Below are 26858 nucleotides of genomic sequence, written 5' to 3' on the forward strand. Positions count from 1 at the left end.
TGGCCAATTTTTCTATGTTTTGCTAACACAATGAGAGCATTTCATATATCCAAAAATTAGAATCTAGACATCTCCAAACTAATCTCTCCTATGCTCAGATTTGGCTTCATACTCTCTTAATTCAGCATCTTCATTCGACACAGGGATCCTGCCCTTATCACTTCAACAAATATCCTTTGAGTGCCAGGTAATTGTTCTAGGCATTGGGTACATTACAGTGAACAAAACGGACAAATCTTCTTCCTCTGAGGGAACTTCCTAGCAGGGAGTTTCTCTATAGCCCTCTAGGAAAGGAAGACACAAAAATACAACATAGGGGCACCTGATGGCTCAGCTTAAGTTAAGCATCTGCCTTCAGCTCAGGTCATGATCCAGGGTCCTGGGATCGAGCCTCACATCAGGCTCCCTGCTCAGCACGGAGACCACTTCTCCCCCTCCTTCCTGTTCATGATCCCTTTCACTATATCTGTCTCTCTCAAATAAATAAAATATTTTTTTAAAAATACAACATAGATAAGTATATTAGACAGTGCTAAGGAGCAAAACAGTAAAACAGAGAAGGGAAATGTGAAATGCTAGAGGTCCTAAGATGGAAGAAAGACCTGAAGGCATATGGGGAGCTTTGGGAGAAGTGGATAATGGACCAGGCAGAACGAGCAGCGACGTGGGTCATGGGTTTGCCTAGAGTCAGGGGCAGCAAGCCGGAAGTAGCAAATGCACCTGGGCAATCACCTGATCGCTACTTGAGGAACTGAACAAGTAACAGGTTAGACAGAGTGGAGTTAGGGCAGAGAATAGAAACTAATTTCAACAGAAGGAACACGTAAGAACAGAAAGGATTCTGCCTCCTTCTTGAACAAAAGACTCCATGTAATCCAGGGACCAATGGACAAGGACTGGAAAGCCAAATCATATAATTCATTTAAAGTTATCAATTTCTCATTTGCATTGGCAGTAACTTTAATCGCTAGGATTATACACAGCCTTTTATAAAAATTATATTAGTAAATTTTGATTATCAAGGATTATATCATAGTTAGAGATCTGCTTTCTAAAGATTATCCCATGCAGGCAGATTGTTTATTGCCAAGCACCCATCTGTTTTCATTTTAGCGCTAATTTTTTTATCCTCATGCTCATTTCCCTGAGAAGTTTTGGGGGGGGGGTGTAGGAGGTAGTAATGGTTGTGATTATCTTGATGGGATTAGAGTTTATACTACAAAAGCTGTAATTCATTTCAATTCCTCTTTTGGAATTGAAATTGATCGGTACAATTCTCTCAGTATTCCAAGCAATTGTCAAGAAACTACCTAATTTTTCTCTTTATTGCTTTAAACCTTTATTTGTCACTTTCTCACTACCTCTCTCTCTACCTTCTGCAGACTGACTCCTAGTCCTTCTACTTCACCAAATCTGCTCTCATGAAAAGTTTTCTTTATTCAGATCCTTCTAGAACTCATCCTTGCCTTTGACATTTATGACCATGCCCTTTTACTTGGATGGTTCTCAAAACTCATATTTTACGATAATACTCATTCAGAATCAAATGAGAGGAAAAGGCACCCAATGGAAATAAAGACTGGGGGGGGTTAATTAATATATGACTTTTTTTTTATTTTAAAAACCAAGAGCCTTAGAGGGCTCTTGGTTTTTAAATGAGGCCAATGCCCTCATTTTATAGATGAAATAATGAGGTACAGAAAATGTATCAGTAAGGAAGACTTTGGTTGCGAGTAATAGAAAACAGAAACTCGATTTGGCTTAAACAATAAGGAAGCATACTCTCCTACATAATATGGGGGCCAGGCACAGTATCCCATCACTGCTCTCCTCTGTGACGCCTGTGGCCATGCCACCTTCCATGTGTCAGCTTCAACTTCAGGTTGTAAGCAGAATCCCTCAGCACTTTCAGGACTTAGTCAGAGTCCTGAGAATTGGGGGAGGTTTAGGGGAGGAAGAGGGGAGAGCACGTATCTTTCTTGAGTCTCTTTTCAGAAGCAAAGAAACCTGATCAAGAAGCCCTAGGAAGACTTTTTCTCTTATCACCTCCCCATTTCTAAAGCCATAACTGACAAGGGAAATGGGATTCTAAGGCTGGTTTGGTTCAAGCCTTAGACTAAGCTTGGGGTAGAATGAATGCTGGGGAATCAAAATTAAATAAATTGATCATAATCACAATACAACTCGTAGATCTAAGAGATTCTTTACATTTGTCCTACTACACTTGTCAGAATTTGCTTGGTCCCACTCAGTAACACTGGATTCAAATCTTCTCTCTTCTTGAACACTTCTCTGGGGTGCTCACTTGTTTTTTTGTAATTTTCTTAGGCTTCTGAGGAGTCAGCATAGAGTAATGGTAAGCACTGACTTTAGAGATAAACTACTGGGGTTCAAATACAGGTCCCACCACTTCTGACTGTATGTGCCATCTTAGGCATGTCATTCAATCTCCTTCTTCATCTATAAAAGGGGATGGTAATAGAACCCACCTCACAGAGAGGTTGTGGGAATTAAACCAGTCACAATATATAAAGTGATGAGAACAATGCCTGTTACACAGTAAATCCTATATAAGCGTGCATTATATTATTAAAGGGCATCTACTGCTTCCGCCTGCTCAGCAGCCTTTCCCCTTCTTTGGATAAATGTTTCCACTTTCATTTGAAGAGCTACCCCTTCACCAGGCCATACAATCCTGGCACAATTCTCAACCAGTATGAACTGCTCCCAGTCACCACTGGGCAGAGTGTGGGCACAAAGCCTAAGTGAGGCCAATCTCACATTTTCCCTTAGAATCTGAAGCTTAAACAGAATGCCTCATGACCAAAAAGAGTTAAAATTCAGTCTCTCTGATCTCAAGGCCTTAAAGAGGTTTTTCCTAAATTCTAGACCCTGGAACTGCGTTGACCTTTCCAAAATCTGATTAAGAGTCCTTCCTTTAAAAGAAAAAAAAAGTTCTTCCTTTGATTGTGTCAGCTCTCCAATCTCTTTAATAAACTCCTATTTTTGCTGAAATTAGCCAAAATTGATCTGTATTGCCAGTGTAACTGCTACGTTGAGTGAATAGGACTCTCAAAATTAAATCATCAAGTAACTTCATTTTTGTCTCTCACTGTCTCTTTAAATCTATTCATGAGCCTAGCTCCTCTCTCGGCCCTACGGAGATAGCATAGAAGTTTAAGAGCGTAGCTCGGAAGCCAAACCTTCTGGGCTGAAATTCTAAACCCACCTCCTGCTAACTATATTACTTAAGGTCTCTTTGCCTCAGTTTCCTTAGTGGTAAAATGGGGGGAAATCAACACTTACCTCATTAGGTTATCATAAAATTTAAATGACTCCCCAAATGTAAAATGCCTGGAAATGCACTTAGTACCCAGTTAGTCCTGAAAAACATTACTGCTGATGACACTGGGGATTTGGTGAGGTGGTCTTTCTTCCTCACACCCCATCCTATCCAGCCCTGACCGACCATTCTTGTTTCCATACCTATGCTCACATTAGGCCTTCTCTTTCTCTGAATTCTTCAAGATATAATTAAGTCAAGCATCACCACTTCCACAAGGCCCACATTGATCTACAAAGACCCTGTGGACCTGATCCTGTAGGATTTATAATCTGTAACAGACACCTGGGTCTTGACTTTATGTAATTTCTATTATGTTTTGATTGAACCGGTGTGTAAAAAGGGCTACCCAATAAGAAAAGTAGTCCCTGAAGGCAAAAATGATACTTTCTATTATTTTATGTCCTTCATATTAAGTCCTTGATAAGTAACATCTACTGGCCCTCTGAACAGCTACAAACATCTCCAATCACAATTGCTTCCGGCTTTGTATAGCTTCAAGCCCATAGGCCTATGTTTTAGTATATGGACTACCAAAGTGAGCCCATGGCCTGTGCTTTTCTTGTGTACATAAGTCTACAAAAAAGACAGGGTGCAGAACTTTCCATTTTCATCCCACACTGGCCCATACACCCCAGGCACCCAATAAATGTTATGAACTACCTAATAAATAAATAAATAAATAAATAGATTTTTTAAAAAGCTGAAAAATTTAAGAGCTGAAAACTAATTCCAGATATGATAGGAAATTCCTAGTGTATTTGCTACTTTTAAGATTTGAAACTATAACGCAAAATATCCTGTTTTGTTTTAAAACACAGAGATAAGGGAAACAGATCTCAGATAATTTTTCACCTTCTAATACTTTTTTTTTCTCATAAGAATTATTGATGAAGGACAGAGTAGAGGAGGTGACTATTGTAAGCTTTTTATTGCCATGTTTCTGGAGAAATGTTCTTCTATTTTTGGAACTCTGCATAACATGAAGTAATCCATCTTCTTTTTCTGATTTCTCTAAGCATGTGAAAAATACCCACAGAAATAAAAACTCCTCTCCTTGATGTCCCAGAGCATATCCTTTACATGTAGAAAGATGGCGCTGGTTCATAGCTTTGTGTGAAAAAGCCCACTGGGAAAAAGAAATTGAGTAAGCCCGGATTCAATTCCATGTGAAACCATCTGAGAAATGGAGATGTATAAACTGACTCACCTAACTGATTCTCAGAACAAACTTATATTACATCTAAATGGTATCTCTATAAATGACAATTCCATACTTTTTGGTTTATTGTGGTTTAATCGGTATGGGTTATTTCAAAGTTGGGGGGGAAAATGAGTTTTTCTAAATGTCATCCACTGTGAATTTTTCAACCAGGCCAACTCGTCATTGTTTCCCTCCTACAGAAACAGGTGGCCTCAGGGAAATAGAAAAGGGAAGAGGGAGAAGGACGAGAGAAGGAAAAAAACCTGTATATCTTACTTGGATTGTGCAAGACAGCCTGGTGCAACCATACTCTGATTTTTCTCCTCATTCTGGAGTGCCGTAAGCTCCACCATGTTAACCATCACATCATTGGTGTGGCCTGGAAGCTGGGGCAGAACTGAGATGATCTTTTCTACCAAGTTGTCTCCATGATGTCCAGTGGCTCCTGTTTAAGCAGACAAGACAATATAAACTCACAAAATGGGAGGGTAAAAACCTAGATTAATGTTTTATAATGGACCTTCTATCAAGATTAATATATATATTTTGTTTCTGTCACATAAACCAATAACATAAGCCTAGCGTTTTCCCCTCTGTAACACTAACCAATCAACCTGTGCCTTGTGCGTTGGACTTAATGTTCCATGAGGGCAGATGCTGTGTCTGCTCTGCGCTCGAGTTACTACTATATTCCTAGCACCTAGCACAGGGTCTACATATGGTAGGTATCAAGAAACATTCAATAAATAAGTAAGTAATCAGCATATATTCAGCCAGGAAAATAGTGTCATTGGAAGATATTGTTGTAAGATTTGACAGCCAAACTTTATTTTACTGATGAAGACATTAAGGCCCAGAAGGGCTTAGAGACTTGACCAATAATAGCAGACCTTCCCTCTGCTAGAATCCTATCTTCAAAATGGCAACTGTTTATCTAGTTCACCCTGAACCCAGAATGTCTAGCAGGCAACCTGGCAGCTAGCAGGCTCTCACTAAATATTTTTTAGATTATGGATAAACTAAATGAATGAATGACAGAAACATTTAGAGTACTTTCTGTGTACCAGGCACTGTTCTAGGTACTTCACATGTATTAACTCTTCTAATAACAAATGACTTAGAACCTCAAGCTGAAATTCAAGACTTATGACATTGTGTAATATTTTTTCCATGAAACCAAGTTATCTTTCTAAAAAACAACATTGCTCAGGAGACCTCCTTCCAACAATAGGTGGGACTTGGCACATCTTGTTTTGATCCCACCCACTCCAAATCAATCAACCTTTTGTTTCCTGATGTCTATCTCTATCTCTGTTGTTTTTGCCATGTCATATTAATTGGACAGAACTAGCGACAAAACACCAAATCAGACTCCAAGGAATCACTGTCGCCACCACCATGATCTTCATCACCAGAGCTAACATTGAAAGCCTGTGATGAAGCAGGTATTAAGTTTCATACTGCATATTTATTATCCACTTAATTCTTACAACAACTCTAATAGATGGGTATTATTATGCTCATTTATAGAATAGATGATTCAGTTTAAGTAACTTGCTCAGTATTAGGTAACTTTGTAAGTTACAGCGCAAGAATGCAAACTCAAAAGGCAGAAACTGTCAAAACCACACTATTAACAACAACAAAAATCAGACCTATTAAAGTGACTTAAGACAGAGCCAACAAGGGCACCTGGATGGGTCAGTTGGTTAAGTGCCTGCCTTCAGTTCAGGTCATGATCCCAGGGTCCTGAAATCGAGTCCCACATCAGGATCCCTGCTCAGTCAAAAGTCTTCTTCTCTAGCTCTGCTCTCCCCCATTGCCCATCCCTCTCCTTGTGCTCAGTCTCTCTCTCACACAAAAATAAATAAATAAAATCTTTAAAAATTAATTACCAAAAAAAAGACAGAGACAACATGAGTGCACCTAAGATGACTTCTAGGGGCATCCTGGTGGCTCAGTCATTAAGCGTCTACCTTCAGCTCAGGTCCTGATCCCAGAGTCCCGGGATCATGCCCCGCATTAAGCTCCCTGCTCAGTGGGAAGTGTGCTTCTCCCTCTCCCACTCCCCCTGTGTTCCCTCTCTCACTGTGTTTCTCTCTGTCAAATAAATAAATAAAATCTTTCAGATTACTTCCTATGGTGAAGATGAAAGAGTTCATGTACCACTAGTCAATCATTCATTTGTTAGGCTTGGAAGGAACCACATCTTATTTCTGCTATTTATGCTTTATGGTTGTCTCCTCAGCACTCAGACTTATAAGCTGCTCTTTAAATCCTTGCTGAATAAAAGCCTAGTGACTCTAAGTGTCCTGAGATCCAAATGGGGGTCAGAAGTCCCTAAGTGAATTATACTCTTCAGCCTGGAATGGAGATACTGGGATTACCTCATAGCATCATGAATTTCTCTCTCCACCAGTTCCCTTATGACTCACGAAAAATTTTCATAAATATCCACTCATCACTAAAATAATGTTTCTTTGAACTTGGTGCCCAAAGAATAGCTGCTTCAAGTTATTCTTAGTTTTCGACTGCTATTTTTTGACACATGGTACACACAAGTGGTCTATAAATGCTACCATTCTTCCCTAACTTCTTTAACTCCTAAAGTCTTGCTGCTTTTCACTCCTCCCCCTATGCCAAAGTCAGGAAGTGGTCCTTTCTAAGCTCGAGTTCATTAAACCCTCTACGAACTGTTGACTAATCCAGTCCTCCTGAAACTCTCCCAAGAAGTCAAAACATAGCATACTTATTTTTTATTATGGCTTAAACCTCATAGTTATTTCTGCAGAACCAAAGTATCATTCATATCCTTAAAATATTATATACTAATATTTTAAAAGTTCAAAGGTAGGGCAAAAATTTTTTCGAATCATGGTATATTTATTGAAGCAGTTTTTATATTCACTTTCTTCTAATTATTTATAGTCTCTAAACATGCTATGATAAAAATACATTCTTTTTGTAATAAGAATAAAAAATATGTTATACATACACATACACAAATATCCCAACATTTTAACAAGGTTTATCTTTAGATAGTAGGATATTTTGGTTGACATAAACTCTACACAAACTTCATTGTTTCTCAATATTTTCTAGAAGGAGTACATGACACTTATCTAATTGGAAAAATAATTAACATTCTATCAGGAACTGTTTCTAATATTATATTAGAAAGAGAGAGAATTAACAAAATGCCAAATTTATATGAATACAGTCATTCAACTTCTTAGATTTAGTCAAAAGGGTATGTATATCTAACAGGTTTGATAACGACAGATAAAGCAGATATGGACTTTCAACTAACTGTCCTGCTCTTCTTTTTTTTTTTAAAGATTTTATTTATTTATTTGACAGAGAGAGTTCACAGTAGACAGAGAGGCAGGCAGAGAGAGAGAAGCAGGCTCCCTGCTGAGCAGAGATCCCGATGCGGGACTCGATCCCAGGATCCTGAGATCATGACCTGAGCCGAAGGCAGCGGCCCAACCCACTGAGCCACCCAGGCGCCCATGTCCTGCTCTTCTAAATACAGTTTCTCCCATCTCTGGCTTTTGAGGGTTCAATATTTATTTTATAAATTTAATTACTGCCATTTATATGACTCAAACATAGACTAAGAATTTGGGGCCTCTCAATGTAACAGTAGCTTCAGATTCTTTTATGAAATGAATAAAATGCTGAAATTTGTATCACATTTAGATTTTCAGAGAGCTTAATTTTTCCTTTATTACAGAAATTTTAAAATATTATTTGAAAAGCTTAAGATCAGAAGTTAGCCAAAATTGTTATTTTAGCCAACAGCAATGTAATTTAGTATGGTCAGAGAATGGTTTATTTTCCAATGCCATCTTTTCCAAGGGAGCGTAGGAAAAAGAAATTGGAGATGCGGGTCCTAGTGGTCCCATCTTCCACTAGTTCCTTCTGTAATCTGAGGTAACTTCCATAAATGTGGTCCCATTTTACCAAGTTAAAAACTCAGAGTTGGTCAAATGACACCTAAATATCTCTGAACCTCAAGATTTGAAATCCTAAGGCAACTGCTTCAAGGGCTAAACTTGTTTAGCTAACAGCATGAGAAAAGTACCAATTCTGCATTACTTTGTGGATCATATGTGAATGTATATGCTAGTATCAGTATCATAAGGCAGGCAACATCTTTACTTGCCTCTTCTCACATAGAATAAAGTGAGAAGCAAGAATTTAGAAGCCCGGGGCGCCTGGGTGGCTCGGTGGGTTAAAGCCTCTGCCTTCGGCTCAGGTCATGATCCCGGGGTCCTGGGATCGAGCCCCGCATCGGGCTCTCTGCTCAGCAGAGAGCCTGCTTCCTCCTCTCTCTCTGCCTGCCTCTCTGCCTACTTGTGACCTCTGTCTGTCAAATAAATAAATAAATCTTTAAAAAAAAAAAAAAGAATTTAGAAGCCCTCATTAATACCATATGTTAACTATACTGATATTAAAATAAAACTATATATATATATATATATATATATATATATATATATATATATATACACATACACACACACACACATACATATATGTAAAAAAGGAATATGGGTTAAGATGGCAGAGCAGTAGGGGACCCTGTGATTGCCTTGTCCCTCAAACATAGCTAGATAAATATCAAAACATTCCAAACACCCAAAAAATATATTGGAATGCTGAGAGAACAAACTGCGGACTAGAGGGAGAAAAGAAGCCACAACATAGAAGGTAAGAGCTGCAAAAATGTGATTCTGGGGAGAAAAGAATCGTGGGTGCTGCGGAGGGAGTGAGCCTTGATCTCAGAGAGAGAAAGAGAGAGATGGAGAAACAGAAAGCACAGAGCAGGGGATTGCCAAAAGAAACACTTCCCAAATCCACTGACTGGGAAAACTACAGCAGCTGATTACTGCAAGTTTTTACAAGCAGTGGAGCCCAAAGTCTGAAGTTTTAGAAATCCGTGCCACTGCCAGGTAGACTCTTATGGACATCAGTGCTCCTACGGGGAAGGAGGGCAGAGGCCCAGGAGCAGAGAGTGTGGTCTGAGGATCCCCTGGATCGCAGTGGAAGATACCGTTCCCCCTTTTGGAGTGGATCTGGGAGGGGTGGCACGGCTTCTCAGGAGACAAAAGAGATGACGGGTGACAACATGCTGCCTGGTTCATTAGCATAGGAACAGAAACACCTACTGAAAACAGCAAAGCTTGGTGCCGACTTTTTGCTGCACTTTATCATAAATTCTGAACCCCTGTGCAATCACATGAATGCTTTTTCTGGACCAACTGGCACCAGCTGCAGCACAGCAAGACCCTCCCGCAGAGGAACAGCATGGGTCCATAGCACAATGGGTCTCTAAAATTTGGAGTGTTGAAACCCAGTCGCATAACTGAGCTAAAACACAGGAGTACTCCGCTGACTAGCAGGGAGACAGCTCAGACACAGGCAGGGTGAAGTCAGGGATCTGAAAGAATATGAGGACATGAGTGGAGATTGTTCGCTCTTCTGTGAGGGCTTTCTGAACAGCGGCAGGCATGAACTTCCTGCTCTGGGGATGAAAGAGCTGTGCATCACCATTCCCCCCGACCCCAACCCACCAGCACTTACAGACCTCATGAGCAACACAGTGCCCCTTCGAGGAGGCTGGAGCCACTCACACCAAGCCCCAGCCCCTGGGCTCTGCAGGTGCATTTTTACCGGGGCAAGTCAGCCTGAGAACCAGCACAGGACACCCTCCCCAAAAGGCCAGCAGAAACCGCTCACACACACCAAGTCCACTGATCATAGAGTGCTACAAAAATTCAGCTCTAGTGGAAGTAGGACCAGGCTTATTTTAACAAGCAGACCAAAGCACACCTAGTTAAAATGCCACACACAGAACAAGGTCCAAACACTGCCCACTGCAGGCAAGGAGAAATTGCAGAGGACCGACCTGAGGGAAAGAGCAGTCAAAACACAACAGCAGAGTGCACATTTAAAACACTACCCAAAGCACCAGGCCCTGGACAGTATAGGACCTCCTCTTAATATAGCCATTACTCTCGGGAGCAGGTATAACAGGCTTTCCTAAAACACACACAAAACAGTGACCTAGAAAAAATGATAAGATGGAGAAATTCACCCCTTAAAAAAAGAACAAGAAGAGTTCTTTTTGCTGCACTTTATCATAAATTCTGAACCCCTGTGCAATAACGTGAATGATCTAATTAAAACAGATGTAAAAAATATGCGTGAACCAGATTTTATTTATTTTTTTTTAAGATTTTTTATTTATTTATTTGACAGAGAGAAATCACAAGTAGATGGAGAGGCAGGCAGAGAGAGAGAGAGAGGGAAGCAGGCTCCCTGCTGAGCAGAGAGCCCAATGCGGGACTCGATCCCAGGACCCTGAGATCATGACCTGAGCCGAAGGCAGTGGCTTAACCCACTGAGCCACCCAGGCGCCCCACGTGAACCAGATTTTAAAACACCAATCTTAAGTATGGTAACTGGCCTTGAGAAAACCATAGAAGAGACACTAAAGAATCCCTTAGAAATAAAAGAAATAAAAACTAGTCAGGTTGAAATTAAAAAATGCTATAACTAAGATGCAAAACCGACTAGATATAATGACAACAAGGATGAATGAAGCAGAGAAATGAATCAGTGATATAGAAGATAAAATTATGGACTATAATGAAGCTGTCAAGAAGAGGGAAAGAAAAAGTACTGGATTATGAATATAGTCTTTGGGAACTCAGCAACTACATTCACATCATAAGAGTCCCAGAAGAAGAAAAGAGGGAAAAGGGGCAGAAGGTTAATTTGAGCAAATTATAGCTGAAAATGTCCCTAATCTGCAGAAGGAAACAGACACCAAAGTCCAAGAGGCACAGAGAACTCCCAAAAAATTCAACAACAGCCAGCCAACACCAAGACATATCATATTAAAATTTACAAAATACACAGGCAAGGAAGAATCCTGAAAGCAGCAAGGGGAAAATATCCTTAACCTACAAGGGACTCTGAAGCAGCCTCACACCAGATCTCTCCACAGAAACTTGGCAGGCCAGAAGACAGTGACATGATATATTCAAATGCACTGAATGGAAAAAGATGTGCAGCCAATAATACTCTATCCAGCAAGGGTGTCATTCAGAATAGAAGGAAAGACAGTTTCCCAGACAAACAAAAACTAAAGGAGTTTGTAATCCTGCAAGAAATATTAAAGGGTAGTATTTGAGTGGGAAATAAAGACCAAAAGCAACAAAGACTAGAAAAAGGAGAAAAGAACATCACCAGAAACATCAACTTTACAGGTAACACAATGGCACTAAATACACATTATCAATAATCATTCTGAATTTAAGTGGACTAATTGCTCCAATCAAAAGACATAGGGTATCAGAATGGATTTTAAAAAAAGACCCATCCATATACTGCCTACAAGAGGCTTATTTTAGACTTAAAGACACCTGTAGATTGTAAGTTAGGAGATGGAGAACCATCTATCATGCTAATGGGCATCAAAAGAAAGCCAGAGTAGCCATACTAATATCAGACAAACTAGATTTTGAGACAAAGACTGTTACAAGAGAGGAAAGAGGGCACTGTATCATAATTAAGGGGTCTATCCAACAAGATCTAACAATTGTAAATATTTATACCCCCAATTTGGAAGTGCCCAAATATACAAATCAATAAATAACAAACATAAAGTAACTTGGTGGTAATAATACAAGAATAGTAAGGGACTTTAACATTCCACTTACAGCAATGAACAGATCATCTAAGCAGAAGATCAAAAGGGAAACATCTGGTCCAGTGCCCTGAATGACGCACTGGACCAGATGGACTTAACAGATACATACAGAACTTTCCACCCTAAAGCAGCAGAATACACAATCTTCTTGAGTGTACATGGAACATGGTCCAGAATAGATCACATACTGGGTCACAAATCAGGCCTCAACAAGTACAAAAAGACTGAGATAATACCATGCATATTTTTAGACCACAACACTGAGAAATTTGAAGTCAAACACACACACACACACACACACACACACACACACACACACACAATTTGGAAAGACTACAAGTACCTGGAGTTAAAGAACATCCTACTAAAGAATGAATGGGTTAACCAGGATATCAAAGAAGAAATTTAAAAATACATGCAAGCAGGGATGCCTGGGTGGCTCAGCAATTAAGCCACACTGCCTTCGGCTCGGGTCATGATCCCAGCGTCCTGAGATCGAGTCCCACTTCGGGCTCTTTGCTCGGCAGGGAGCCTGCTTCTCCCGCTGCCTGCTAATCTGTCTGCCTGAGCTCACTCGCTCGCTCTCGCTCTCTCTTGCTCTCTCTTTCTCTGACAAATAAATAAATAAAATCTTAAAAAACAAAATACATGCAAACAAATGAAAATGAAAACATGACAGCCCAAAAGACTTGGGATACAGCAAAGGCAGTCCTAAGAGAGAAATATACAGCAATTCAGGCCTACCTCAAGAAGGAAGAAAAGTCTCAAAGACAGAACCTAACCTTACACCTAAAGGAGCTAGGAAAGGAAAAACAAATAAAGGCTAAAAGCAGCAACAGAAGAGAAATAATGAAGAGTAGAGCAGAAACAAGCAATATAGAAACAAACAAAAAACAACAGTGAACAGATCAATGAAACCAAGAGATGATTCTTTGGAAGAATTAATAAAATTGATAAACCCCCAGCCAGACTTACCATAAAGAAAAGAGAAAGCACCCAAAAAAATAAAATCATTAATGAAAGAGGAGAGATCAAAACCAACAGCACAGAAATACAAACAATTATAGGAGGATATTATGAATAATTATCTACCAACAAATAATCTCAGCAACCTGAAAGAAAAAGATAAGTTCCCAGAAACATACAAACTGCCAAAACTGAAACAGGAAGAAATAGATAATTTGAACAGACCCATACACAGCAAAGAATTGTATCAGTCAAAAATCTTCCAACAAACAAAAGTGTAGGGCCAGATGGCTTCCCATGGGAATTCTATCAGACATTTAAAGAAGAGTTAATACCTATTCTTCTCAAACTGCTCCAAAAAACAGAAATGGAAGAAAAGCTTCCAAACACATACTGTGAGGCCAGCATTACCTTGATTCCAAAACCAGACAAAGGCCCCACTAAACAGGACAGTTACAGGCCAATATCCCTATTGAACAAGGATATAAGAATTCTCAACAACATAGTAGCAAATCAAGTCCAACAGTACATTAAAAGATTTATTTAGCATGATCAAGTGGGATTTATTCCTGGGTTGCAGGGGTGGTTCAATATCTACAAATCAATCAACATGATATACCACATTAATAAAAGAAAGGAAAAGAACCATATGATCCTCTTAATAGATGCAGGAAAAGCATCTAACAAAATACAGCATCCATTCTTGATAAGAACCCTCAACAAATAGGGACAGAAGGAACTTACCTCAACATCATAAAGACCATATATAAAAGACCCACAGCCAATATCCTCCTCAATGGGGAAAAACTAGAGGTTTCTCTCTACAGTCAGGAACAAGACAGGGATGACCATTCTCACCACATTCTCACCACTGTTACTTAACATAGTACTGGAAGTTCTAGCCTCACCAATCAGACAACAAAAAGAAATAAACAGCATCCAAATCAGCAAGGAAGAAGTGAAACTTGACTATTTGCAAATGACATGATACTCTACAGAGAAAACCCAAAAGACTTTACCAAAAAATGCTAAACCTAGTACATGATTCAGCAAAGTTGCAGGACACAAAATCAATGTACAGAAACCTGCTGCATTTCTACACACAAATAATGAAACACCAGAAAGAGAAATCAATGGATCAATCCCATTTACAATTGCACCAAAACCCATAAAATATCCAGGAATAAACCTAACCAAAGAGGTAAGGGGCACCTGGGTGGCTCAGTCTGTTGAATGTCTGCCTTCGGCTGGGATTATGATCCTAGGGTACTGGGATCAAGTAATGATGTGGATGGAGCTACAGTGTATCACACTAAGTGAAATAAGTCAGAGAAAGACAAATACTATAAGATTTCACTCATACACAGAATTTAAAAAACAAACAGTTGAATTTAGATGAAGGGAAAAAGAGAAGAGGGAAGACAACCATAAGAGACTCAACTATGGGCAATAAACTGAAGGTTGATGGAGGGAGGGAGGAAGAGGATGGGGTAAATGGATGATAGGGATTAAGGGCACTTGTTGCAATGACCACTCGGAATTATACATAAGTGATGAATCACTAAATTCTATACCTGCAGCCAATTTTACCATATATGGCCACTCACTAGAATTTAAATAAAAACTTGAAAAGAGGGGCGCCCTGGTGGCTCAGTCAGTTAAGCATCGGCCTTCCACTCAGGTCATGATCCCAGAATCCTGGGATAGAGCCCCCAATCAGGTTCTCCGCTCAGTGGGGAGTCTGCTTCTCCCTCTGTACTCTCTTCCTCTCTCTCTCTCTCACTCTCTCAAATAAGAAAATAAAATCTTTTTTAAAAAGACTTGTAAAAACAAAAGAATGTAGGAGCCCTCACAAGAGCTTAGTCACACTGTAGTATGGCTAAAAAGACAGAAATGCAACTATAGCATTCTCTATATTTCTAGGTTACTACAGTATTTTGGGGTTGTGCATAGTCTCTTTGCATTGACATAGAGCTACTGGACTCCTAGAATTAGTATATTCAAAACATCACTTCCTTTCTGATTCCCCACTATTCCTTCTCAAGTATCTGTGACTGTCTTTCACTAGCTTGAGATGTTTCAATATTTGATTATATTTCTATCTTGTAAGAACAGGATATTTATTATTCCTAATGTTCCCTTCTACGTAGATGGACAACAGTTAGTATAGCACTCCTGAAACTGCTTTACCTCCTTCAATCAATCACTTTTTCCCGGGACTATCAGCTTCTTCTCTACTTATTTTTCCTAAAATAGATTCTGCCCTTGGGAAGAGGGAAAAAGACTTGCTCTGGTTCAGTCTTCCTGCTGTGTGGGTAAACCTTTCAACTCCAGGATTCGGTATCAGGAAGCTCACTTGTCCATGGTAGTAAGCCACAATCCTTAATGTTCACTGTATCCATAATATATCAGGTATTTTGGCCTCCACCTGACAAACTTTTTTATCTCATATTCAATTGATTCAGACTCTGGATGCAGAAAGGAGTGTTAGTTATTATATCTCTAACACTACTCTTACTAGTACTATTAACACTACTATTTCTAAAACCACCTATGGCTGCCTCACATCAGTTAAATCTAGTACAAAGGGTGTATATCAGATATTGCATACTAGACAAATGTGTGCTTAAGAAAGCGGAGGACAAGGGATGTTAGAGAGGAGAAGGGAGTTGGGGTAAATTGGAAGGGGAGGTGAATCACGAGAGACTATGGACTCTGAAAAACAATCTGAGGGGTTTGAAGTGGTGGGGGGATGGGAGGTTGGGGTACCAGGTGGTGGGTATCATAGAGGGCACGGATTGCATGGAGCACTGGGTGTGGTGAAAAAATAATGAATACTGTTTTTCTGAAAATAAATAAATTGAAAAAATTAAAAAAAAAAAAAGAATGCCATTTACCAGGTAGGACTTTGCAGGGGGTGAGGGGGTGCTGGGGTAGAATATCATAAGACACTAAATATATGAGTTTGCTCAATAAACACCTTTCCTAAACAGAAATTTTAGGTAAGAGAACCACATAACATTCATTATATTGCTCCTAACTTGAATCTACTCCTACCTTCCCCATCACAGGGCATAGATTCTGAAATTGCCCAAGGTAGAAAACTTGGCATGTCTTCTCTTAACCCTCTACCATTATATCAGTTCATTCTCTCACATAAGTACTCAACTACTCCTTTCTTCATTCTTTCTATTATTGACTCAATTTAAACTCTATCATCTCTCACTTAGATATTACATCTCTCAGTTCTAATCAATCTTCACAGTCTCGACTGTGGGTGTTTGTTTCACAGCTGTATGTTGTTTGACAAAAGTATGCACTAAAAATGATGAATATTACTGGATGTAAATTATGCTTTAATAAACTGGACTAGAGGGAACAAAAGCAAGCAAAACTACAATAACAACAACAAAAATCCATCCAACCAGTGACTGACTCATTTCTCGGGTCCCACTTTGGAATCAATACATCTATGCACCACACTGTCCACAAGAGAACTCATTCAACAGGAAATGTGTTCATGTACTTTGCCTGCCTAAAAATTTGTTAAGACTCCTCACTAAGCATGAAATTCAAGGCTTTTGGAACATGGCCCCAACCTCCTTCCTCAGCATCCCCATCAGGCTTCCTCATCTCTTACCACTCCTTCATGCAACCCAACCCTCATTCACAGTAAGCCCTAATAAAAAAAATGATCTAGGAGTGCCTGGGTAGCTCAGTTGGTTAAGCGACTGCCTTTGGCTCAGGACATGATCCGAGAGTCCCAGGATCAGGTCCCACGTCAGATTCCCTGCTCAGCAAGGAGCCTGCTACTCCTTCTGACCCTTCTCCTTCTCATGCTCTCTCTCTCTCACACACTCTCTATCAAATAAATAAAATAAAATCTTTTCTTAAAATGATCTAAAAAGAATTCTCAGAACAACGTACACTCTTTCTTACATCTTTGCACCTGCGGGGAGCTTTAAAAAGAATGCTGATTCTAGCATCTGCCCAGACCCATTTTTAAGAATCAGACTTTCTGGGATGGTTCTAATGTGAAGCCAGGTTGAGAACCACTGGTGTAGAAATGGCCACCCTTTCAAGGAGAATTTTGTACCTAAACCCTATGAGGGCACATATCATTTGCTGCGCTTTGTGCTTCTTCATTTGAATCTGAGGTCCTCATGGACAAGAGCCTTGACTGCTCTTTCCATCAGCACTTCTCACATGTTATTGTACACGCAAATCACCTAAAGATGTTGTTAAAATACAGATTCTAATTCTTAAGTCTCTGGTGAGGCCTGAGACTCTGTATTTTTAATCAGCTTCAGCTGAGCTAACACTTCCAGTCCCCAGGACATACTGAGTAGTGAGGTTTTATGTCACTATCACCTATCACAGAACGAGCACATCAAAGTTGCTCAAAAAACATTTACAAAATGAATAGGTATCACCCATACAATTCTTCGCACTTTCCTAAGTAACCAAAATTGTAGTGATCTTATAGGATCACATAGAGGAATCTCACTTATTCTGCTTTTTTTTTTCTCTAGGTATGACAGAATATAGTTCCTGACAAATGTTTCACTCTAACCAACTCTCATTTCCTTTAGTGGCAGTAAGAGGTCATGTAAGAGAATTCTTGTGGGTTACATGTATGGCAAATCATTCTCATATTTATGCTCTTAGTCTTATACTTAGGGAGAAAACATGCATTTGAAGTAATAAAACTTAAGTAATTTTATTTTTTTATTATGTTATGTTAGTCACCATACAGTACTTCATTAGTTTTTGATGTAGTGTTCCATGATTCATTGTTTGTAAATAATGCCCAGTGCTCATTGCAATATGAGCCCTCCTTAATACCCACCACCGGGCTCAGCCATCCCCCTCCTCCCTCCCCTCTGAAAGTTGGCTTCCAGAGTCCACAGTTTCTCATGGTTCATCGCCTGCTCTGATTCCCCCACCTTCATTTTTCCCTTCCTTCTCCTCATGTCCTCTATGCTATTCCTTATGTTCCACACATAAATGAAACCCTATGATAATTTTAATTTTAAATGCATGTCATTAATTAATAAAAGTAAGAAACATTTCCCAGTGCCCGTTACACACCAGGCACTGTTTTAGAAGCTAGATGTGTTAACTTACGTTACCCCCTCAACAACACTATGAATGGGTATCTTGATTTCACAGATTGGGAAACTGATTTAAAGCAGGCACTTGACCAAGGACTTACAACTAGAAAGGGGCAGAGCTAAGCCTACCATAAGTAACCACTCATGCCTATTACACAACCTAGATAGTAGTAGCAGCTACTATCAGGATCTACCTCAATCCCCTCACTCCGTCCATGTATGATCCCATATAACATAAGTCTGATCATGTCACATCACAGCTCCAGAATCCCCAAGCTGCCTATCGTACTTTGGCTTATACATAAGTTCTTACTTGGCCCTACAGTGCACTGCCTCTGCCTATAGCTCTAACTTCATCTCCTCCCAGGGGAAGCTGAAGGGACCCATGCTGGCCTCCTATTGTTCCTCAAACATGTCAAACATATTCCCACCTCAGATCCTTTGCACCTGCTGCTGGGTCTCTATGGTCTGCACCAAGACAACTATACAGCCTGCTTCCTCTTCTTTTTTCCATCTCTGCTCAAATGTCACGTCCACAGAAAGGCCTTCACCTACTATGCTATCCAAAATGGAAACCCTATCACTTTTTAATCTTACCCACTGTATTAGTTCTATGTTGAATGAATGAAGGAATGAAGGAATGATTTCATATCCTTACAACAGCACTTGAAGGTCACTATTTTACCCTGTTCACAAATGAGCAAACCCTCAAAAGGCTCAACGAAGACTGAACAACAACTAAGTTACTAAGTCAGGACTTGAAATTATTATACTGGCCTGGATCTAATACCAGCCATCTAATAAGAGTCTTAAAGGGCTTCTAAATCATGTCTCACACTTAATGTTTACTTTAAACAGTATCCACTGAACTCTAAAATGAAGATATTAGTTAATTACTTTGTATTTTGTGGAAAATCAAATTGGGGGAAGAATAAGTCATTTTTCTGAACACCACAGCAGCACCAGGGCCCAACTACTGTGTTTAGTCTGTGAAGCTGCTAGCTTCTGGACACCCTACCAGCAGCATCTGTGCTATTTAAGACAAGGCTTCTCAAACATTTCTCAGTAGTAATTTATATAAGATGGGTTCTGAGCATAAGCTCTGGAGTACTCTGCCAAGTTTCAAATCCTAACTGCCACTTACTAGCTGTGTGATCTTGGGCAAGTTACTTAACTCCTCAATTTCTCTGTTTCCTCATCTGTAAAATGTAAAAAAAATGTGTAATACTTCAAAGAACCACTGAAAATTAAAAGAGCTTAGATAGGTAGAGTGTGAGAAAAGTAACGTGCTCTCAAACATTTAGTATTAATAGTCTCAAATTTCAATACTTTAACAAATAATATAAACATCTTAAAGCAAATATAAATGCATCAGTGTATCATAATCCGAGGAATAGGAGTGACCCTTTGTATCGGAAGTAAATCTTTTTTCTTATTAACATATAGTGTATTATTTGTCCTGGGGTACAGGTCTGTGAATCATCGGCTTACACATTTCACAGCACACTTTAATTGAATTAACTTAAAAGTTTACACGGAACTAAAATTCAGAAGAACTGAACCAGGAGAAGAAATTTAATTCCCAGAGTTACTGCCGCCTCCTACCTTTTTATTTTGGACTTACAGCACTCTAGTCGATCCTAAGAGCCAAAAGAGAATGGAAAGGAAACCAGACTCAAACCTTTCAGAGATTCATAAATCACATCTACCTTTTAATTCTCTTCTGAAACAAATCAGAAGCCAGAACAGTCCATAGAATGTTGTACTTAAATCCCCTACGCAAACATGTCTAACGTACTCTGTCTTCAGAGAGAGAAGCTTCTGGGTGGTCTACACATGGTAAAAGTAAGCCACAGACATCAGCGACCATTTACTTCTCAAATAATTACAACAAACTTTCTATGTTTTTAAGTGCTGGGAGCTTATCAACTGCTTCAGGAGAGCAAGGAAATTGTCTATCTTGTTTCCCTAGATCTGAAACAATACTTGGCATACAGCAAGCCTCCAATAAATGTTTGCTGAAAAAAATAAACCAAATATTAGACAAATTAATATTACTTCCTACAAAGATGATGACAAAAAGATGAGAAAGAAGTTTATCTGTACTGTAGGAGGATGTTAAGAATGTTGGATATTTATGAATTGTTGGAGGTTATTTTTCATAGTGCTAATTTTACATCTAAGAAGATATATCAGCATATAAATCTGCTAATGGTAAATTATCAAGGATGTATCCAAAATATTTAACAATAATAAACTAAATAAAATAATGTGTTTATTGATATTCACACCTAAATCAAAACCTAAAAATGTATTTCTTTTTGATCTCTAAAAAACTGCTGTCAAGTTGAAATTCAGACCATTCAAATCATTCCAATAATTTCCAAATCAGCTTTTCATTTTTAGAAATTGGTGGTGTAATCTTTTGTATGCTGCAGTTATCACTGGCTAAACAATGCACTAATCTAAGTCACAGTTTGACGTAAGAATCTACACCAATGGGGCACCTGGATGGCTTAGATGTTAAGCATCTGCCTTTAGCTGAGGTCATTATCCCAGAGCCCAGGGATCGAGCCCCACACCAGGCTCCCTGCGCGATAGGAAGCCTGCTTCTCTCTCTCCCACTCCCCCTCCTTGTGTTCTCTCTCACTCGCTGTGACTGTCTCTGTCAAATAAATAAATAAAATCTTAAAAAAAAAAAAAAGAATCCACACCAAACTCTTGTAACAGTTCCTCCATTAAATTCATTGTTATGACTCGCCAGCTCCTTAGGCTTGTTACATTCAAGACAGATCAGAAAAAAAATTGAGCATGGTGATCAGGTGTGTTCCTGGACACCAGAATCTGGACCAAGGACAGAGAGCACCCATGGCCACAATTAAGGCCACCAAACCACCTACCTACCACCTGACTCAGTTTGGGGCCACGTTGGAGCAAAGGGCAAGTGCTGCATCTCCACAACTATCACGACCCACCCTCGCTGCCTCAGCACCCTCAGCAGCTCTGGAAGACCAGCTGTGTCCACCCCAGTACTCTCCGGGGCCCTAGCACTCTTCTCCACCAGGCAACAGTATTGGGCGACCTCCCAAGAAAGAGGAGTTCTCTTTACTCACTAATACAGAAGAATTTAAATGTTTGAAAAACGGGCTTTACAATACAGCTATGTACCAACTGAACATCAGCCCTGAATATTATCAACATGGGATGATAATACCACTTTGAAACATCTTTGACAAAAATGAATTATTAATCTTTTCATCTTGAAGATAGTTTGAGTGGTTATTCAAAAGGTATCCATTAAAAAGACTTTGATTTATATGTTACTAGGACCACAGGAATAAACTAATCCCAACCAGGGTTACAGAGTAGCTAAAGAAGGTGGTCAGGGAAGGCTGGTCTGAGAAACAGAAATCTGAGCAGAGATTCAAAGGAAGTGAACGAGAAAGCGTTAGAGAAAGCTGAAGGAAGAACATTCCAAGGTGAGCTGCAGAAAAACTCCAAAAGCTCAGAGGCTGGGACGTATTGGCATGTTGAGGGACGGCCAGGTGGATAGTGTGGTGGGAAAGTAATGTGTGAGGGGAGATGAGTGGGAGACGAGGTAGGAAAGCTACATACAGGCAGGTCACGTATGGCCTTGAAAACAATGGTAAGGAATCTGGATTTGATAGTAGGCGTGATGGAAGGCTGTGGGAGGGCTGTGAGCGAACAAATGACATGTCAGATTTACATTCTGATGGGGTTACACAAGAAACTGTGCATCTGTATATCTTTTGTGCATCTTTTAATATTATTTTTTTAACTCTTTGCATCCTATACTCTGCTGTGTCAGATGCTGCTTTGAGCCTGAGCAAAATGAATCCTGCTAACTGAACACTGGACTTGGCAATATGATGGTCATTCATGATCTTGACAGAGGAAATTGCTGGGAAGTACTGCAGAGGAGGAATCCTAACTGAAGTGGGGCGGGGGAAAATTGGAGCAGATGATGGCAGAGACAGCAAATATGGACAACTCTTTCAAGTTTGCTATAAAATGGAGCAAAAAATAAAACAAGCTGGAGGAGCATGAGGTGTTAAGGAAGGAGATGTTACATTCCGTTTGTATGCTGACCAGGAAAATCCAGTAAAAAAGATTTTTTTCAAATGATGATCTAGGAACAGGGGAGGGTATATGACAGAGGTAAATCTGTGAGAGAAGTGAAAAGGGCAAGGACCTAGTCTGCAAAGGTTGCATTAGATATAGCAGGGACTGTATATCCCTTTTTAAAACAAAGCAAGGAAAGAAAAAGTGTGGGTACAGATGTACAAAGGCTGGTAATTCAGTGATGGGAAGATATGAAATTTTTCTGATGACTTATACTTTCAAGAGTCATATACAAAGAATTCATGCCTAAGACTTTAGAGAGCTGTTACCATGATGCTGGAGGACCTGAACTTTAATGTCTGCCTAACTGAAGTCATAGGGCACAACACTATGTGACCTTGATTAATTTTTAAACAATATCATATTTGGAAAATAAAGTAGAAGTATATAAAAAATAGAAGTATAAGTAGTATATACCACACACTCAAAAATTCAGCAAGCATAAACTACTCAAGCGATTTTTAATCCTCCAAGAGTTCTGGTATGTTACAATTTTTACTTATACTTAAATCACAATGACAGACTAGACACCTGTTTTTCCAGTCACATAATTAAGCTTACACCATGGTATTAGCACTTTGCTTACTTTCTATTTTATGATCTGAAAATTAATCATATAAGGTCAAAAACTCAAATACAGCTATGTGGGTTTTATAACTTCATTCTATTTTTTTCCCTGACCTAGTAAAGAGAATGATTACCTATGTCAGTTTCCTGATCATTCTCCCTGAAGTTAGGCGTGGCCAGGCTACACACCTAGCAGCATTATATCTACCTGATTAAAGAACAATAAAATTGACCTTTGAAAATACGCATATGTCACTATCAGAAAGTGTTTTTTCTTCATCTATCTTAAGGGTTATGTTTGTTCTCTATGCATATAAATGATACATTATTAAAATGTGAGATGATCTACCTAATCTTCAATAGAATGGCAGCTAAGAATAAATCAATGAACCCTTGAAAATATTTTCTACAATAGTATTTAATCTCAGTTTCCGGTAATACTTCAAGTTCATTTATTAACCTCTTTCAAAGAAGCCTAAAACTGAACTGTCTATGATAATTCCATGTATTGTTGTACAGTTTTCCTTCCACTGGTTCATATGTCAACATCTCTCCAACAAATTAGAGCCCCATTATAAAGGATTACTGTGAATACTGCCATCTGCACATTTCTAAAAATTTCCCAGGTGTGCAGTTCTCTTCAGTGTCAGCATAATTTCTCCAATACCTTTGGCTAGATGTAGTTGTTTAACAAAACAGTGCATGTTCAAGATGGATTTACCCACTACAGGATTTAACGAACTGACTCTCATTGCAAATTTGCTTGTCTGTATTCCCCTCTACATGACAAACTCTGTGAGATCAGAGACTGTGTCCATCTAATTCATCTCAGTATCCTCATATAGTTAGTGTCAATAAAATATATGCTGAATCAGTGAAAGTCCCAGAACCTTGGAGAGTGGTTAGGAAGACCCATAGCAATCTCACTTACCGGTTAGATCCAGAGTTCTGTCCACAAAGACGACGGATGCCCTGCCTGCGGCAGTCTTCCTCCTGTTCTTGGCAGGGCCATAATTAGCCAGATCTGCAGCGATGATACGACTGAGGGAACCTACAGCAAAACACTCCTCCCGCACCCCTAAATGCTCACACAAAGAACTGAGGCCTGACACCAGGCACCTGATCTGCAGAAGCAGCTCAGGCGGCAGGACGGTGGCATCCACCTCACTCAGGCTTCCTAGCCTCCTCTTGTCTGGTCGGGCACTGTTAAGGAGATGCACATCCTGGGGTAGCAGTGGAAAAAGGGAAGCAAAGGCTGGAGTCAAGGCAAGGTGGGGAGCAACAGGTGCGAGCAACAACGGGACGTGCAGCACCTCGGCGGTGTAGTTCATATTGCCCATCCACTCGCACAGTTTCTCCTCCAGTTGCTCGAACACCGGCTGCCCTTCCAGCTCCGCCGCGGCAGCCGCCGGCACGTGATTAGCGGTGAGGTGGACAGCGTGGTTCACCGCTGTGACCACCACACAATACTGGAAATGACTGCGGCAGATGATATCCCGCAGGGTCTCCACCGTCCGGCCTTTCAGCAGGCAGCTCAGCACAAACACCGCCTTGGGCTGCTCGGCTCCACCACCGACAGCTGCGGGCTCGAACTCCCGCAGGTGACACGCAGGACCTCCCACCGCCTCCAGAAGCCGCGTGGAGCCGCAGCCCCAGTGCAGGCTCTCCGCGCAGGGGGCGTCCAGATAGACCAGAGCCCGTCTCATTTTGGCCAGCACCTGCTCCCAGCCTTGCTGGGTAAAGGAGAGCACTCCCGGGGCGCTCATGATTGGGGGTTCGCAGACTCGGAGCACTCGAGTACAGGAACTTCTTTTAGAACTCACAGCTTCCGGGAAGCTTTGAGCTTTCCTTGACGCTTTGACAGTCAACACAGTACACGTGGTGCAGCCTCTGACTTGTCCGGTGTCGGCAGCGCACATTGATGACGTAGACTGAGCGTGATTGGCTAGGCAGGAGAACCGCGGAAGGACTGTGGGGCTGGGAAGAAGTGGGCGGGGCTCCGGGGCTCCGGGGCTCCGGTCTGAGAGGAACGGTCTGTGAATAGCTCAACTGCTGTTCGTTTGTGTGCGTGTGTGTGTATTTTTTCCTCTTCCTGTGCTCGGATTATCTTTCCGTGCATCTTGAAAAATCTCGGGAATGATAAAAGCTAATCTGAAATTTGACATTTTCCTTGGATCTCTAAAAGTGGCTTTGCCCATCTAAACTAAAAAACGCCAGAGAAGATAAAAACAACCAAGTGATGTGTAATGTTTCGTAGTTTATAGATGGCTGTCTCGTGCGTTATAGCGCTCAAATCTCATGAAAACCCGGCTGATCTCGTTTTCACTTTCTCCATCTCCCCTCATCTCATTGGCACCAGACCTCGATCTATTTCAGAAATCCTAGACTCCAGCCTCTTAGGCCCATCCGTCCTTGCCAAGTCAATGGTTTACTCTACCATCATCACTCAACTGGACAATAGCAATGATTTCCCAGTCTACATCTCTTCTCCCTCCGATTCAGTTTTCTAATGAACTAAGCTGGCCCGATCATTTTCCCGCTTAAAAGCCTCTCCTTGCCTGGTTGCCTGCAGGTTACAGCCAGACTCCTTATAATGGCACCAAAATCCTTCAGGATTTCTCAATTTCTCTCCACCTACGCCCTGCCTGCCTGGAACATTATATACCTGAATAATTAAGTCAACATTGAGCCCAGAATATTTCACAGGTTTAGTTCAATTCAAGCACTCTTTATTAAATACTGAGTATCATCACTGATGTAGGCTCCAAAGGCACAATGGTTAATAAATTCCCTGATCCTTGAAGAATTTTCGCCTCTGCTAAGTACTTGCCATATCATGAGATAAGTTTTAGCATACCTGTTTTCCTACAAGATTGTGCACTAGATGCCTGGTCTCTCCAACACTAGAAAATACACAAGTATTCAATAAGTGTTTGTTGAGTAAATGATCAATAAATCTTCAATTTATATGCATATAAAAAGTGATATATTCAACCAACTTTTAATATACATGTACAATATTGTAGATACTGTGTTTGGCATTGAGAATATAAATAGAAACAAGGCACAGTCTTGCCTCTAAAAAGATCCAAAATAAAGAACCCATACAGGTAAAGAAAGTAAATGTAATAATACAATGTTACAGAAGCAACAATTTGTTTAGTGGATAAGAGTTACAAAGGAGGAAAAATAAATTCTGATTGAGTGAAGGAAAAAGGGAAATGGTCAGAAGAAGTTTCATATAAGACATGAGTTTTGACTTGTCTTCCAAGAAAACCAGGTGTTCATCAGGTGGACAGGATGGGGAGGCACATTCCTGGCAACTCAAACAGAGGGTGCATCATGGACAAAGGTGTAGAGGCACACAACACATTCTCTGGAACTACTAACAGTTGAGTACAGCTGGACTGTGTTGTGTGAAAAGAGGCCCAAACTGCAATAGGAGCTCTGAACTAGAAAAAAGGGACTAGATCAGAGTGAGTCTTATTTTTAATTCTAAGTAGTAGCAGCTTATGGAGTACAGTTAAAGTATTATTAGGAGTGAAAATAATTTGTTCACATCTGGGGTTTGGGGGGAGGAAATTATTCAAAATGGAAAATGGCTTAAATGAGCAAGATTTAGGGCAGGGAGAGTATTTAGAAAGTAGTCACAGCAACAACTCTGGGTGAGAACAGATAAGGATACCCACAGTGAGGCTAGACAGCATGGAGTATATAAAGAGATGTTAAGAAAATGGACCCCAAAAGGCTGGTGACTGGATTGACAAAGAAGGATGAGGCAGAGGGAGAATTTCAGTT

The 26858-nt window shown here is 40.2% G+C and overlaps 1 protein-coding gene across 2 annotated transcripts in view; it reads right to left on the minus strand.

The window, feature by feature from the left end:
* SCFD2 (sec1 family domain containing 2) overlaps positions 1 to 24969 on the minus strand; it is a 428274-nt gene extending 403305 nt beyond the window's left edge. For both annotated transcript variants that reach the window (XM_032334293.1, XM_032334294.1), the window contains exons 1-2: positions 23992 to 24969; positions 4824 to 4992 (exon numbers count right to left, since the gene is read on the minus strand). In XM_032334293.1, coding sequence (XP_032190184.1) covers positions 4824 to 4992; positions 23992 to 24826 — 1004 coding nt within the window. In that variant the 5' untranslated portion in view covers positions 24827 to 24969. The remainder of the gene's footprint in view (positions 1 to 4823; positions 4993 to 23991) is intronic.
* Between the last annotated feature and the right edge of the window lie 1889 nt (positions 24970 to 26858).

This window comes from Mustela erminea, chromosome 2 (genome assembly GCF_009829155.1).
Source record: "Mustela erminea isolate mMusErm1 chromosome 2, mMusErm1.Pri, whole genome shotgun sequence".
NCBI classification, from domain to species: Eukaryota; Metazoa; Chordata; class Mammalia; order Carnivora; family Mustelidae; genus Mustela; species Mustela erminea.